Source organism: Equus caballus, chromosome X (assembly GCF_041296265.1).
Source record: "Equus caballus isolate H_3958 breed thoroughbred chromosome X, TB-T2T, whole genome shotgun sequence".
NCBI lineage: Eukaryota > Metazoa > Chordata > Mammalia > Perissodactyla > Equidae > Equus > Equus caballus.
Window position 1 is genome coordinate 75,401,524 of NC_091715.1, and position 15,036 is coordinate 75,416,559.

General features: G+C 33.4%; 1 protein-coding gene across 2 annotated transcripts in view; it reads right to left on the reverse strand.

The window, feature by feature from the left end:
• BRWD3 (bromodomain and WD repeat domain containing 3) overlaps positions 1 to 15,036 on the reverse strand; it is a 118,113-nt gene that overhangs the window by 34,180 nt on the left and 68,897 nt on the right. For both annotated transcript variants that reach the window (XM_023633968.2, XM_023633969.2), the window contains exons 16-24: positions 14,667 to 14,795; positions 13,518 to 13,743; positions 11,281 to 11,448; positions 9,545 to 9,728; positions 8,050 to 8,143; positions 5,992 to 6,141; positions 4,314 to 4,390; positions 3,563 to 3,731; positions 2,602 to 2,715 (exon numbers count right to left, since the gene is read on the reverse strand). In XM_023633968.2, coding sequence (XP_023489736.1) covers positions 2,602 to 2,715; positions 3,563 to 3,731; positions 4,314 to 4,390; positions 5,992 to 6,141; positions 8,050 to 8,143; positions 9,545 to 9,728; positions 11,281 to 11,448; positions 13,518 to 13,743; positions 14,667 to 14,795 — 1,311 coding nt within the window. The remainder of the gene's footprint in view (positions 1 to 2,601; positions 2,716 to 3,562; positions 3,732 to 4,313; positions 4,391 to 5,991; positions 6,142 to 8,049; positions 8,144 to 9,544; positions 9,729 to 11,280; positions 11,449 to 13,517; positions 13,744 to 14,666; positions 14,796 to 15,036) is intronic.

The following is a 15,036-nucleotide window of genomic DNA, read 5'->3' on the forward strand; positions in this document are numbered from 1 at the left end:
TTTACAACAAACATAATTTTTTAAAAATTTGTATAATAAATGTACTTGTCACTATCAAATAACATTCATTCAGTACTCATGGCTATGTAGCCCTGAACTAAATAGTGCATAATATAAACACTGCACACACAATCCTTTTCTCTCTAGCAGCTTAATAAATTTCTGAAGAAACAGAAACTAATGATAAATGTACACAAAACCAGTTATATCTTAAAGTACTATATTTCAAATTGTAATTGATATTCTAAATATCAAAATTTTAATAGTCAGTGTATGCTTTTTTGTTGAGGAAGACTGGCCCTGAGCTAACATCCATGCCCTCTTCCTCTGCTTTATATGTAGGACATCTGCCACAGTATGGCTTAATAAGTGGTGCGTAGGTCCATGCCCGGGATCTGAATCGGTGAACCCTGGGCCAGCAAAGTGGAGTACACAAACATAACCACTACGCCACCAGGCAGGCCCCAACACATTTTATATATATTTATATACAGTTCTCACCACAGGCTACGAAATAGAGTAATTTCCAGACAAGTTAAAATTTTTCTTTTGCAAGAATTAACATCAGAACTAGCAATGGTATGGAAAGAAAATGAATCCAAGAACTTGGTAAGACCCTTCACCTCCTTAAGACGGGATTCACTACCATATTCTGATTCATTAAAAAAATTTTCCTTGTCACAATAATTCTAAAGTGGTGGTAGAAATAAATAAATATAAGAAAGTAACATACAAAATATCATACTATGAGATTTTTAAAATACACCGACATATTCTACCAATCAATATTCTCTGTCAGAATTCCCAATAGCTAAAAATACAAGTAGAAATTTAAAAAGACTTAAAGATTAGTATATAAACATAATTGTAGGGGTAAGGGTAAAAAAGTCAATAATAAGCATGTTATTCTGATATGCTTTCTTATATATTTATTCCTATACTGAACAAATATTGATCAAACATGTATGTACACAGCACTGGGTGCTGTGGAAACACACCAAAATAAAATCTTTTTCCCTCAAGGATATGGACAGACATGTAGATATATGAGTACAGTGCAAGGCAGACTGCAATATGTATCAAAAAATAGAAAAATAAAGAAATAATTTAGGTGGCAAAGCTCATTAGAAGGAGTGGCAGGCAAACAAAAAGTAGGGATAAACATCCAGGAGAAGTTGGCATTTAAGTTAGACCTTAACGAATGAGCATTATGAGAGGCAATGATCTGTGGGTAGGGGTATTCCTGCCAAAATAATGAGGGCTTAACACTTAGAAAAAGTAAAAAGTAATGCAGTCATTAAGAGATTGATTATATAAAAAGCATATTTCCGCCTTTATGAGTTCTTTACATTGTTTCCATTACCTAAACTCTCATTATCTAACACACATTAGTCTTGAAGCACATAAGCATGTGCTAAGTTTAACAAAATAGAGGGAAAGTGATTCCAGCAAGGTAAATATGGAACAGAGAGGAGTCTCATCAGATCACAGAGTACACAGATCCTCCTTTTGTTCTGTAAAGTTTTCCAAGATTAAATCAAAATTACTCTCTCTTAAGCCTCCATAAAAACAGGCAATAAACATAAGAAGTCATAATTTTTGGATATGCCCCCCAAAAAACCCTAAGTTTTTTAAATACAGCATTCATCAGAGCATGCTCTACTAAAATAACTACACAAACAAGCATTGCTCAAAAGTCCAATCTTACAAGATGACACACATATGAAAGGAAACATTTTAATAATATCAAGATAATCAGCAAGTAATAGCTTATTCATAAGGCTACTTGATAGCTATCTCTGGTACGAGGTATCTATAACAGGCAATTACAGAAATGTCTGGTGAAATTTTTACTGGTCTCAAGACTTTTAGATCCATTTGCAAGGTTTTACTCCTTCTTTTATTACGATGACAACCTTATATTCCTACTATTAGTCTTAAATTGAAAATTGTAAGCATTTAATCACTCAAAAATGAATGATTATTCAGTATATCAAAGACTATACTGGCTAACTAGAGCTCAAATATTATAATGCTACCAGAATTTTCATAAGAAAACGAAAATTAAAAACTTTTCATCAGATAGAATTTAAATCAGTTTTTGACTCACCAACCATATATATCGTTATGTTATTCAATCATAGGCTCAGCAGGAGGCCTTGTTTGTGGTATGACATTTCTCTAATCATTGAAAGGGGTAATTATCCTCTATTATATTTTCTATCAGGTTGAGCATGGGCTGCTTTTTTTTTCAAAACAATATTAGGACTTGAATCAGGCCTCATAATACCAATATATTCTACTAAGTTAACAATTAAAATGAAAATCAAGACAATTATTTTCACGACTTCACAAGCCAATCAATTTATCTCAGTGTTCACTGAGCATCTACTATATTGAAGACTCTGTGTTAGGCCTACAAAGGATACTAAGATTAATAAAATTCAGTCACCGTCCACAAAAAAAAATATCACTAAGCAGAACAGCTAAAATAGTGCACATATAACTATAATATAATTGAGAATATAAATGCCCTAAGACTGATTAAAGTGAGGGCTCTTGAGATTCCAAAAGAAAAAGGTTGTAACAGGTAACAATTACCTCATCTCCCATCTGTGGGACAAATGGGGAACGTCTTGGTATGGTATCCAAGATCCACTGTGGGGCAAACCATTCTTCACTGGGCTCACCTGCCATAGAAACCAGTCCTCCTTTCTAAAATATAGTTCACAAATATATAAACCATAAATATATGAACAGTAGTATGAAAAATACCAGGTACAGAATGTTAAAAATATCAGGTTATAATTAAAGCTAAAATATACAAATTTTAAACATTTTCCTTTACCATCTAATTGTGCACAATTTTTGTATGAATAAAATAATCAAGTGAGGTCTTCAACATGTTTGTTCAACTATGGCTGACACATAATATGACACTATACACTATCTAAAAACCACAAATTTTACTCATGTCCCTAGAATACCACATGAATTCAAATACAAGTAACACAATCACCTTTTGCCAATAAAATAGTGACAATCAAGAAGATAATTCTGCCTACTAAAGCAACAGGCTACAGAATGTGTGCATAATAAATTCTTAAATTAATATTCAAAGAACTATGTGGATTAAGTCTTTACATCATCCAAATGAAATTATAGTGGGGAAAAGAAACCATCATTGGGATGAAATAAAAATAAAGAAATCTACGTGATTTATCATATCTTTCCATTTTACAAGTCAAATATGTATAAAAATTTATGAAAGATGACATGACAAGAATAGCACTTTTATACTATAGAGGCTTATTATTTAAAACGCTACTACATTTTAACAAACAATTGCAAATATGTTTTAATTTAATAACAATTAAAATAATAATGAAGAAATTCTAGCCGTTACTTTTAATAACAGAATAATTTCAAAAATTCTTGTCATTTTAAATAATTTTACTTAGCTTCTCAGATGGAATGCTATTTTTAGAGAAAAGTCAGGTGTTAACGTTAAATATTCAAGTATTAAAGGCAAAAACAAAAAACAACTTGTAAACTTAAAAACCTTCTTTCTAGTCTGTTTCGGTTTCTTTTGCCTTTCTTCTAGTGACTTTAAATTTTCTTCCTCAGAGCTGCTGCATATTTTCCGTGTTGCCTGTCTGGTTTGTCTTTTTGGGGGTTGCAAATTTATTCCAGCATCTGCTGTCCAATCAGAATATTCACTTGATGAATCACTGTAAATAAATAAAAATTATGAATACGTAAGTTTAGAAAAGGAATAGTTTTGTCTCATAATTGAATGATGATCATTTTGTAATCAAACAGTATTATAAATGACATGGTTTGATTTTGTTCTAACTGAAGAGAAAAAATATCAATATAGAATTTTGATCGTTACCTAAGTGATTTTAATGAAATGCTTCTTGGATATAGTAATGTTTAGTTTCCCATTACAGGATTTAAAATTCAAAATTCCTGTCCAAATCACAAAAGCTTCTTTAAATAAAGATGCTCCTTATCCCTGGAAATGGTTAAATGTAGTTGTTTTAAAACTGAAATAAATACATATAGCCTGCCAAGATATAGAATCTTGGATTTACAAAGGGTCTTATTTTACAGATAAGGGAACTAAAGCCCACGGTGACATGCCCAAAAAGATATTGGCAGAGCCAGGATAAAACAACAGGCTTCCAACCCAGTACTCTTTCTACTATAAAATATTATTTTAACTCTGGTTTTAGCAAATTCCTACAACAACGTAATTTAACATCAAAACTGTCAAATAATTTTGACCAAACCAAAACCATGAAAACTACCTGGAGGAACTTTCACTTTGCCATTCAATAACAGGATCCTCTACAGAAGCATCACTTGTGCCAACTGTTTCATCTTCCTGCAACAAGGAGCCAGCAATTGAGATATATGGTTATTATTAACTAGCATATTATTAATTAGCACACACTACCTGTTTTATAACATTTTTTTGTATTTCCCCTTCTGCCTACAAAAACTTTTAGTTAAAAATGTACATAATCATTTCTCTACATACATCTTTAACTCACAACTAAGCCTCCTAGGTATTTAAAAAATTTCTAGCATCTGCTATCTTATTGATATGAGGCATCTTTTATTATTTCAAAGACTGAAATAGACTCCCTACAACTGAATAAGTCCTAAGACTCCAAATATAACCTTCTTAAATGTTAAAACCATTGTTTTAAAAATATCTATATGCCTCCACCAAGGTAATATAATTATTATCTATAAAAAGTTTAGTAATTGGGGCTGGCCCCGTGGCCGAGTGGTTAAGTTTGCGCGCTCCGCTGCAGGCGGCCCAGTGTTTCATTGGTTCGAATCCTGGGCGCGGACATGGCACTGCTCGTCAAACCACGCTGAGGCAGCGTCCCACATGCCACAACTAGAAGGACCCACAACAAAGAATATACAACTGTGTACCCGGGGGCTTTGGGGAGAAAAAGGAAAAAAATAAATTCTTTAAAAAAAAAAAAAAAAGTTTAGTAATTATTTTACTATCTAAAATTTCAAACATACCAAAGTAGACGGAACAGATAACCCTTGTGTACATAATCTCCAGTTTAGACAATACCTCACTGCCTATCTTTTTTTTTTATCTGTATCCTCACTAACTGCCTCATACCCCAGGAATTATTTTGACGTAAATCCTGACCAAAAAAAGCATTTTAACTATAAATACTCATTAAGATTAAAATCCTGTTTTTCAACACAACCACAATACATGATTATGTTAAAAATGTAACATCGATTCCTAAATACCTGATCATTCTTTTCAGATCAAGATTTTCATGGGTGGGGGAGGGAAGGAGGGACATCATTGATAAAAGTTAAAGAACTGTGAATGGTGGGAGAAGAAGGGGGGGCCATATACTGCCAAGGCAAAATTAAAACCTCATTATTCACTTAATGACTACAGTTGTTAAGAGAAAAGAAGGAAAGGACTAGAGAAGAGAGGAACGTGAAAAGAACTGCTATACTCTTTATTCCATTACCATAAAAAAGGTGGGACTAAGAAAAACCATCATTCAGTAATCTTCATTACTGGTGAAGTTAACAGCAACAGAAAACTGTATATTCTGTTGATTACACAGTCAACCAGTTCTGAGACTGTATAACTAGTTATCATTGCTTATATTTCAATTCTTTCCATTTCTAGGCAGATTTCCTTTCACTCTCTTTTCTCACTGTCCCAAAGCCAAACTTTTCGGATCAAGATTTTCTGATCTTGATCAGAGATACCCTCAACTAAGATAATATCTTAGGTACATATCAGAGAAGATACCTAAAGGAATTCAATACAATGTTCAGATTTGCCTATTTAAATGCCTCATTAATGAATAATCCTCTTATAAGAAAATCACTAAAATAATTTCCTATTAAAGAAGTAAACCTAAACCAATGATACTAACTGGGAAACAAAAAATACACTGAGTAAACAAACATCAGCAGATATCTAACCTCTGAGGAGCTGTCTGAGTCTTCCTGTACACCCGAATTTTGACATGATGCTTGTGAATTATGCTCTATGTTGGACCGTGTTTGGTAAGTATGCTGACGTTTGCGTTGTGTCCTTCGTAAAGACCGCCCACAGCTAGGCTGATAATCATTCTGTAAAACAGAAGGAAAATAGATTTAAAAAAATGAAAGGCTCAGTGAACATACACAAATGAACATATATAAAGCAAGTCAATTGGGCAAGGGTGGGGTAAGAGTGGAGGTGAGGGATAGGAATTAATCCCCAAAAAGAAAACCCAAGATAACTATATTTACACATATTTAACACATTTTCCATTAATATTGATTAATTTCTTATTTTGAGAACTGTGATCAAATTGTAAGACAGTGCTGAAAGCTTGGGCTGCAAGAGTTTGCCCACTCAAAATTTACATATACTATATTATTCACAATTTATTAAAGGATGAAGCAAGATAACTGCATCATATTTGTGTATATATAATTCTTAATATAATATGTACTTCTATAAAAAACTACATTTAGTAAAGAGATCAAAATAAAAATTTCATTTTTAATAACTGAAATGTAAAGTGAAAACTATTTTATTATAACCTTTACAAGTATAAAATATTATTACTAATATACCATATGTCAAAGCTACAACCCTAATATGTTATCAGGAGTAAACAAGTCTAGTGGCCGGCCCCGTAGCGTAGTGGTTAAGTTTGACATCCTCTGCTTCAGCGGCCCGGGTTCACAGGTTCAGATCCCCGGTGTGGACCTGTGGCGGCAACCTACACATTAAGTGGAGGAAGACTGGGATAGCTCAGGGTTAATCTTCCTCTAGCAAAAATAAAGCAGGTCATATGATCTCTGTTGCAACTACTCAAGAGTGTATAGTGTAAAAGCAGCCACAGACAATATATAAATAAGTGTGGCTGTGTTCCAATAAAACCTTATTAAAACAGGAATAGACAGTAGAGCACATTTAGCCCATGGGCAGTAGTTTGATGAGTCTGATGTTTGACAAATCAGCTTTGCAGGAAAAAAGAATATAAATCATGGATCTGAGTTATTCAAAATCTCTAAGAAAACAATCTTATCAGAGAACATCAAATAAGCCAATGACACCTCAATAGAAATTAAGAAAGTGGGCATCAAAATGATCTAAGAATACTTGGAGATATTCATATGATAATTCCCTAAAAGGCTGTTCATAAATACTGAAAAAACATTTAAAATTCAGCGTCCATCGCCTAGATTTCTTTAATAAAACTGAAATCATCCTAGACTTTCCAAGTTACCATACTTTTCAGGAGTTACAGTTAGATCTTGGAATAAAACCACACGTTCTTATGCCACTAATTCATTCAACCTCAGAGTACGAGTAAGGGGCATAACATGTTCTTAATGGAGTACATGAATCTTACTTCCTGCTTAGCAGTTTCTACTGAGAATAGGAATCTTCCCAAAGTATAGATCAAAATTTTGCTCTTGTATGATTAGGTAGGCCAGTAGTCAGCAAACTTTTTCTGTAAAGGGCCAGAGTGTAAGTATTTTTGGCTTTGCAGGTCATATGATCTCTGTTGCAACTATTCAACTCTGTATAGTGTGAAAGCAGCCACAGACAATATATAAATGAGTAAGTGTGGCTGCGTTCCAATAAAACTTTATTAAAATAGGAATAGGCAGTAGAGCATAATTAGCCCATGGCAGTAGTTTGCCAACCCCTGGCCTAGGGTATCTGAGCATTTGTTTTACATTGTGATTAGTGATGAAGCCATAATTTCAAGGTGCTAATTTAACCAAATGAAAATGGTATTTTAACACAAATATCCTATACCTACAATGACCACACGTCCTAGATTTTTGGGGACAGTTCTGACTTTGTATAATTTTATCCTTATTAATAATAACTGTACATCTCAATTTTGAGTTCAAAAAATAGGTTCCCTATACACAGGCACCTATCCAAATAGTCCCTTAATATCTAATTGCCACCTTTCAAAAACCTGGTATTTGCAAATAGTGTATTCCAAAGTACTGTAAAACTAAACTTACCCTTTGGGTAGTATAAGATGGCTTTTTCTTCTTTTCAACTGTATAAAGACTGATTTCTATGTCACCTTTTGCAGTTCGACATTCTTCCTGAACCCTAACAACAAATCAAAGGTCAAAGTAGCAAAAAATCATCAAAAAGTAAACCAATAGTTTAAAAGTCAGACAGTAAAAATACTTTTAAAAGTAAAATTTGCCATTTTAACCATTTTTAGGTGCACAATTCAGTGGTGTTATTGACATTTACAAAGTTGTGTAACTATCACCACTATTTCCAAAACTTTTTCATCACTCCAAATATAAACTTTGTAACCATTAAGCAGTAACTTTCTATTTCTCCTTCCACCAGGCCATTAACCTCTAATCTACTTTATGGCTCTATGAATTTGCCTATTCTAGATATTTCAGACAAGTGGAATTATATGCTATTTATCTTTTCGTGTCTGGTTTATTTAACTTAGCACAATGTTTTAATGTTTATCCACGTTGTAGCAGGTATCAGAACTTCATCCCTTTCTATGGCTGAATAATATTCCACTGTATGTATATATCACATTTGTTTAGTCTTTCATCTGTTGACAGACACTTGGGTTGTTTCCACTGTTCGGCTATAGTGAATAATGCTGCATAGAACACTGACATGCAACTCTCTGAGTCCCTGCTTTCAATTCTACTTTTAACTTTTTGAGCAAAGAATTATTTCAAATTGCTCTACTACCATAGGGTAGCATTCAGTTTATAAATTAGCTATGTTGCCTTTTTACTTATTACTGCTGAAGAAAAAAAGGTGAACCCAAACTAATTTTGCTACTTGTTGGCTGAGCTCATAAAAGGCTTGTTTAGGGAGATAACATAATTAAAAGGGATTTTATATGTTCTCTGTCAGTGTCCTTTCTCTTTTCTAAATATATTTCCAGTTGCTGTGGATTATCTGGAGTTGATATTACAATAAATGTTAGGGTTTACAAATTAGGATAGGGAGTCTAAATTTGAAATTCATCCTAATGATATCCTTTCATACAAGGAAGTCCACTTAAATGACACTTCTAAACATACCCTAAGCACTGGAGTCTACTACATATCTATATTGCACTCCCACACTGCTCCAATATAGAGTTGATGGCCTTTTCCTCAAAATCACTGTTGAATTTGGAGTCCATATATCACAGACATATCTAATCACATACAGCTTCATGTTCTTATTTAATAGAATTTGTATTCTTATTTGCTAACCTAGACTATAAACTCTTGGAAGACAGAGATCATGTCTTTCATTTTTCAGTATTCCCCAAACCATTTAGCATAAAGCTAAGCAAAATGAAGATAACTGTTAAATAGTTGTCACAGAATGAACTAACTGGAACAATACAGAAAAACTAATGCACAACTCAGCTGGATAAAAAATACCATAGTTACTAGGTTAACACAATACATTTTAATTTACTTACTAAAAAATAAAGCTCTCAATTTTTTCATCAGTGTTACCTTACTGACTCACCTACTAACCCCATTATTTAATTCATTGACCACCACTCTTCTGCTCCATGCCATGAGATCTCGTTCAGTGGCCATCTGGCTCCGAGGAGCATTGTTATGCATTTGTCGGACACCTTCAATTTGACCACTACGTCGAAGCCCAATATTGGGGGAAGAAGATATATCCATATTTGGACTTCTCAGAGCTAAAATAAAAACAAAGAAGGGTACTACTTTCTGAGCAAAGTCACCAAAATTTTCCAGATCACAGCTCTAAAACAGGAGATTCAAAGATAGTACTGCTGGACAATATTGCTATCCCTTTGTTCTACATTTTCTGTATCCCTTTTGTGGTTTTTATAGTGTTATGAATAAAGCAGGCATTCAATAAATGTTTAAAGTTTCTATGGCTCTTTTAATTTTTTTAAAGCACTTTCACATCTGTCATCTACTAAACGCTCAGTAAATACAAAAAGTGTATTTAACATGATTTGGTAGACTCACAAATGTTTATTAGTAGTAGATCAGAAAGCAGCTTTTTAATCTAAATTTTACTTTTATTTAGCCCATTAAAAGGTTTGTTACATTTGCAAATAAAACAAAAATGCAAACTGAAACATTCAACTGTTAAAATAAGCAAGAGAAAAACCCCAAAACAAATGAAAATTGCAAACAGAAGTCAATGGGGTCCCTCTAACTAATGGCATTTCAAATTTATCCATAGAAACCTAGTATTGAAGGTAAAGCTGAATGCTGATTTCATTAATGGATCTCTAAATCAGGGTTCTACGAAAGTTTTATTTCTTAGGAACAGAGAGCCCAGATACATAGCATTATCAGCTCACTTCTTATCTTGTTCCAGGTTAAGAAAAGCTTATGAGTTTGGTCCTCCAAATGTCCTGAACAAAGAACATTTTTATTTTAATTTTCTGGGATACTAAAGAAATCAGGAAATGAGTAAAATACCCTGTGAATCACCTCAAATTTAAATCATCTTATTCATTTCTGTGGACTCCAAAATTTCATGATATCCAAATAAATGACCTCAATTAGATAAATGTAAAAAGAAACACATTTGCCAAAATCCCATAAGAGGACTGCATTTTAAAGGAGAATAATTCTTGATAAAAGTAAAACAGACACAAGCTAAGACTGACATAAAACTCAGATGCATAGGCACATTCCACATTAAGTGAAGAAAGAGATACAAAAGATTAGAACAATACTGGTAATTAAGATGAAACTGTTCTAAGTCAATTTAGAAGTTGCATCTGTATTCCCTAAGAAGAGGGCTGCTTGTCTTTCAGTGTGTTTTTGTAAACTCAAGAGAGAAAGGTGATACGTGGCTTTCTTTTTAACCAAGGAGGGTAAACATTTTGGGTAGTAATTTTTAAACACAGTGGTTTTAATTTTGAAAACTTTATAGGTTGGTTCCCATACAAAACAGCTGGACTTACTGCAGCACATCGCTTATTAGAACAAAAGTAAAGACTGCAAATACATTATTGAGGTAAAAGAAAACGGTGTATTAAAATATACCACCTGTATGTACTTCTTAGGAGATGCTAAGTCATTTTAGGCACAAATGATAATGAGATTATGGCACTTTGGTATATCTGATATCACAACTGTAATTAATAAAAATGCTTTTAATGTTGTTTTTATTTAAAAACCTAAAATGTTCCTCACATATAATTACTTGGTACAAGTAAAATAAAATACATTCATCATATCTTTTACAAATATATACGCACTTACCACCATTAGCAGAATATGATCTATTAATTGGAAAATGTGGAACATCTCCTTCATTAATCAGTCTCAGATCTTGTTCTCTCTGTAGCTCCCTGATTATTCCATCAAGAATGCTCTCATCTTGGTCATTGGTTTGTTGCCCAATTACCTGTTCTACCACCTCACCATCACCTTAATGAGACCAAAGATAAAAAGCCACAAAATTACTTACATTTTAGTATACCCCTAAATACAGTAAAAACAAGCTTAATCTATAAATTTCTATATAAATAATAAAAAAAGATTAAAATGAAAGTAAAGCATATATCAAACAAAATGTTTTTTAAAGAATTTTTAAATTTTTCAGTATGTCAGCTTGTGTGTGACTTAACCAATGTCCCCAAATTAGACATTGTTATGAGGGCCTTCTTATCTTAAAGAATAATTATTAAATTGTTAATTTAAAAATGACTTTTCTCCATAGAATACTCCAAGCTAAAAATCGAGAGGAGAGATCTGAGTAAGGTTTAAACAAGTTCAGTCATAGATAACTAAAATGTTCTGCATCTTTCTTTCAGGAGAATTTCCTTTCTGAAAGAAATCAAAATTACGGCCTTTCAAATATTGTCTCTTTTGATAACATCTCAGTGTACTGATGAGTAGAGAAATTATTTCTTATTATACACTGAAATTCAATGATTACTTCTGAATAAAAACTTTACTTCTATGATCTTTTTCTTTCTTAAATACATCTTAGACCCGTTTTGATCTTGCCTTCTAGTCAGATTAAATGGTATGTGATAGAGTAGCCAAGTGATCAGGTCTTACAGGAAATGAAATGTGATGAATTACAGATTTTTTTATTCAGATGTTTTTAGGTTTTTTTGTTGTTAGTACCATCATGAGTCAATTCTGACTCCTCGCAACCCTACGTACAGCAGAGCAGAACCCTGTCCAGTCTTTTTTGCGCCATCCTCTCATATTCCAGCACCACATCAGACAATGCTCTGCTTCTATTCATAGGGTTTTCATAACCAACTTTTTCAGAAGTGGGTTGCCAGGTCCTTCTTCCTACTCTGTCGTAGTCTGGAGGCTCTGTTGAAATCTGTCCACTATGGGTGACCCTGCTGGCCTTTGAAATACCTGTGGCATAGCTGTCAGCATCACAGCAACGGGTAGCTGCCACAGTATGACAAATGACAAATGGGTGGTGTGGTTCCCTGCCCAGGAAATGAACCTGGGCCGTGTTTGTGAGATGGTCGAATCTTAACCACTAGACCAACAGTTTTTAGTTTCATCTCCTATTTAATATTCATGCTTTTCTCCCTTGTTTAATAAGTATGACATCACTAAAGTAACTACCAGCACATGTGTAACACATCTCATTGCTCTACAAACCTTTATGAGAAACAACATAAAAAGATGTGTAACATTTTACTCTATAATGATCAATTTAAGTCTTAATTCCCTAGTAAGGAAATAAAATTCCATTTACAAATCAGTAACTCACCACGACACACCTGGAAGAAAACCTACAAGAAACAAACTAAAATATAAAGATATTCTGGTATATGTGGGGGGTAGGAGTGGAAGAGGCAGTATACTTAAGAAGAATATGTCAACCAGGAGAGTTGTTTTGATAGAGAATAGTTTATTTCAATGTCTTATTCTACTATCTTCCCATCATGCATCACACTCATCACTACTTCCACAATATCCTCTAAGATTGAGTGTTATTTAAACACTCACACCCCCTCCCCAACACTCAATAATTCTTTGCATTTCAACCATGAGGATGGGTAAATAGCCACTTTCCAGTTTGTGGTTTTTGAAATTTCCTCTTCTTGGCTCCATTAACTATGGACTCTCAAATTAAAATACCAACATTATGAGCAGTGAAATTTCAATTATAAAACCCTGACACGTTAAAGTTAGTACATTTAATCATTACTAGCAGTCAATACTATAAACAATAGGATCATACATTTGTTCAGGATTCTAAGGCAATAGGCCAACACATTCTCTGCTTGAGAATATGATTACTTGTCCTAATCCATCTATCTGTATCTAGGTGAGAAAAACAATGTAAAAGTACTCTGGTAAGGTAAAAAGTATTATGAACTGAAAATTAATAGAATTAGTAGGTAAAATGTATTATCACTTACTACAGAGTTTAGCACAGGGCATATATCATAAGAGAGAACAGTAGCAAGTACAACATTTTGCAAAATGTTTTAAATTTAATTTTGGAGAAAACATACCATTAGCCACATATCCCAGCTGTGGTATAAGTTGTTCATCTTTACAATTTTCCCGTCCGGGTACTAGTCTTTGGAATTTTGTGGGATGAGGATTTCCATCAACATCCACCAAGAATGGGGGAGGCATGAGGTGAGGAGCTTGTTGGGTTTGTTCATCCAATACATAGTTGTTAGCATCACGAATGAGAGGTCGATAATCCGTGTGGAAGAACATCTGATCTGGAATCTTTATGATAGATTTTTAGTAATTAACGCACACAGGGAATTTATAGATAAGCACATATTTTCATTCCTAGAGCACATGTATTTTTAAAATCAGACAATTTTTGCATTCTCTTATAGCCCTCTATTGTCATATGCTCCCTCTAGGTAGAAATGAATCACCTAGGTCATAATCATATCTTTCTCCACAAAATCCTACCATCTGTATTACTTTCTGGCACTATATCCTATTTCTCCAATTAGGACAGGAAGAAGTAAAGCAACAGATAAAGTTAGGTATTTGTATTTAAGTCACAAAAATCATACAAACCTTTATAACTATTTTTTCTTGCTTATTTTTATTCAATTAAGGGTAGATGGAGTATAATATAAATGGAAAGGCAGGTAAATATCAGTCGCATCAAAGACATTCAAAGGTGAGGAAAGTACTGAGCTGAACTCAATGATTATGAGTTCTCTTCCGACTCCAAGATTCTATAATCTATTCCAAGTTCATAGCTAATAACATATAAGGAACCAATTAAGTTAGCTTCCAAAGTATTTTAACAAGATCAATAATAGGTAAAGTAGCCAAGCAAGAAAATAATCATTTGGTCACCAGCTGTTTATTCCCAATTTATGGTAAGTAGAGGATGCTGTCTGGAAAACTGTTCTCCTATTCACCTGAAAGGCAGTACAGAGAATATCTTCCAAGCAAAATGATTTCCTAATGAATTTTTATATGTATATCCCTCTACATCTTAATAGTGATTCACACTGCCAAGTCTTATGTTCTGATAGTGATGAAATATTTTACCACAAAAGGTGATTTTGTTATTTTATATCTATTGACACACATCAACCCTTATTAACTGGAAGCCTTCAAATAAAATTTATGAATGATACAATCCAAAATTGCAGTCTACAACAAAAATTAAATATACTAACCTTTTCATAGTATTTACTGCATCCAAAACCAAAAAGCAGCAAATGCCCATGAGAATCTGTGCAGGCAAAATGGTTTCCATCTGGTGAAAATTTACAATCAAACACTGCACCATGGCCTTGGCCTTCAATCTGAAATTTAGAGGAGTCACTTTAAGTCATTTTAAGAGGTAATTTTCAAATAAAAAGTAGGCAATAGCTTCTGCTTGTTCATATCTTGGATTCTATGATGCATCAATATTCCAATGTACTCTCTGGCTTCTATACCCAGAACCCAGAATGTAATGGATGGCATCAAACATTACCAGCAATGTCACATCTCAAGAAGTACTAAATAAGTGACAGAGAAGAATTAAAAAAATACCTAAACACA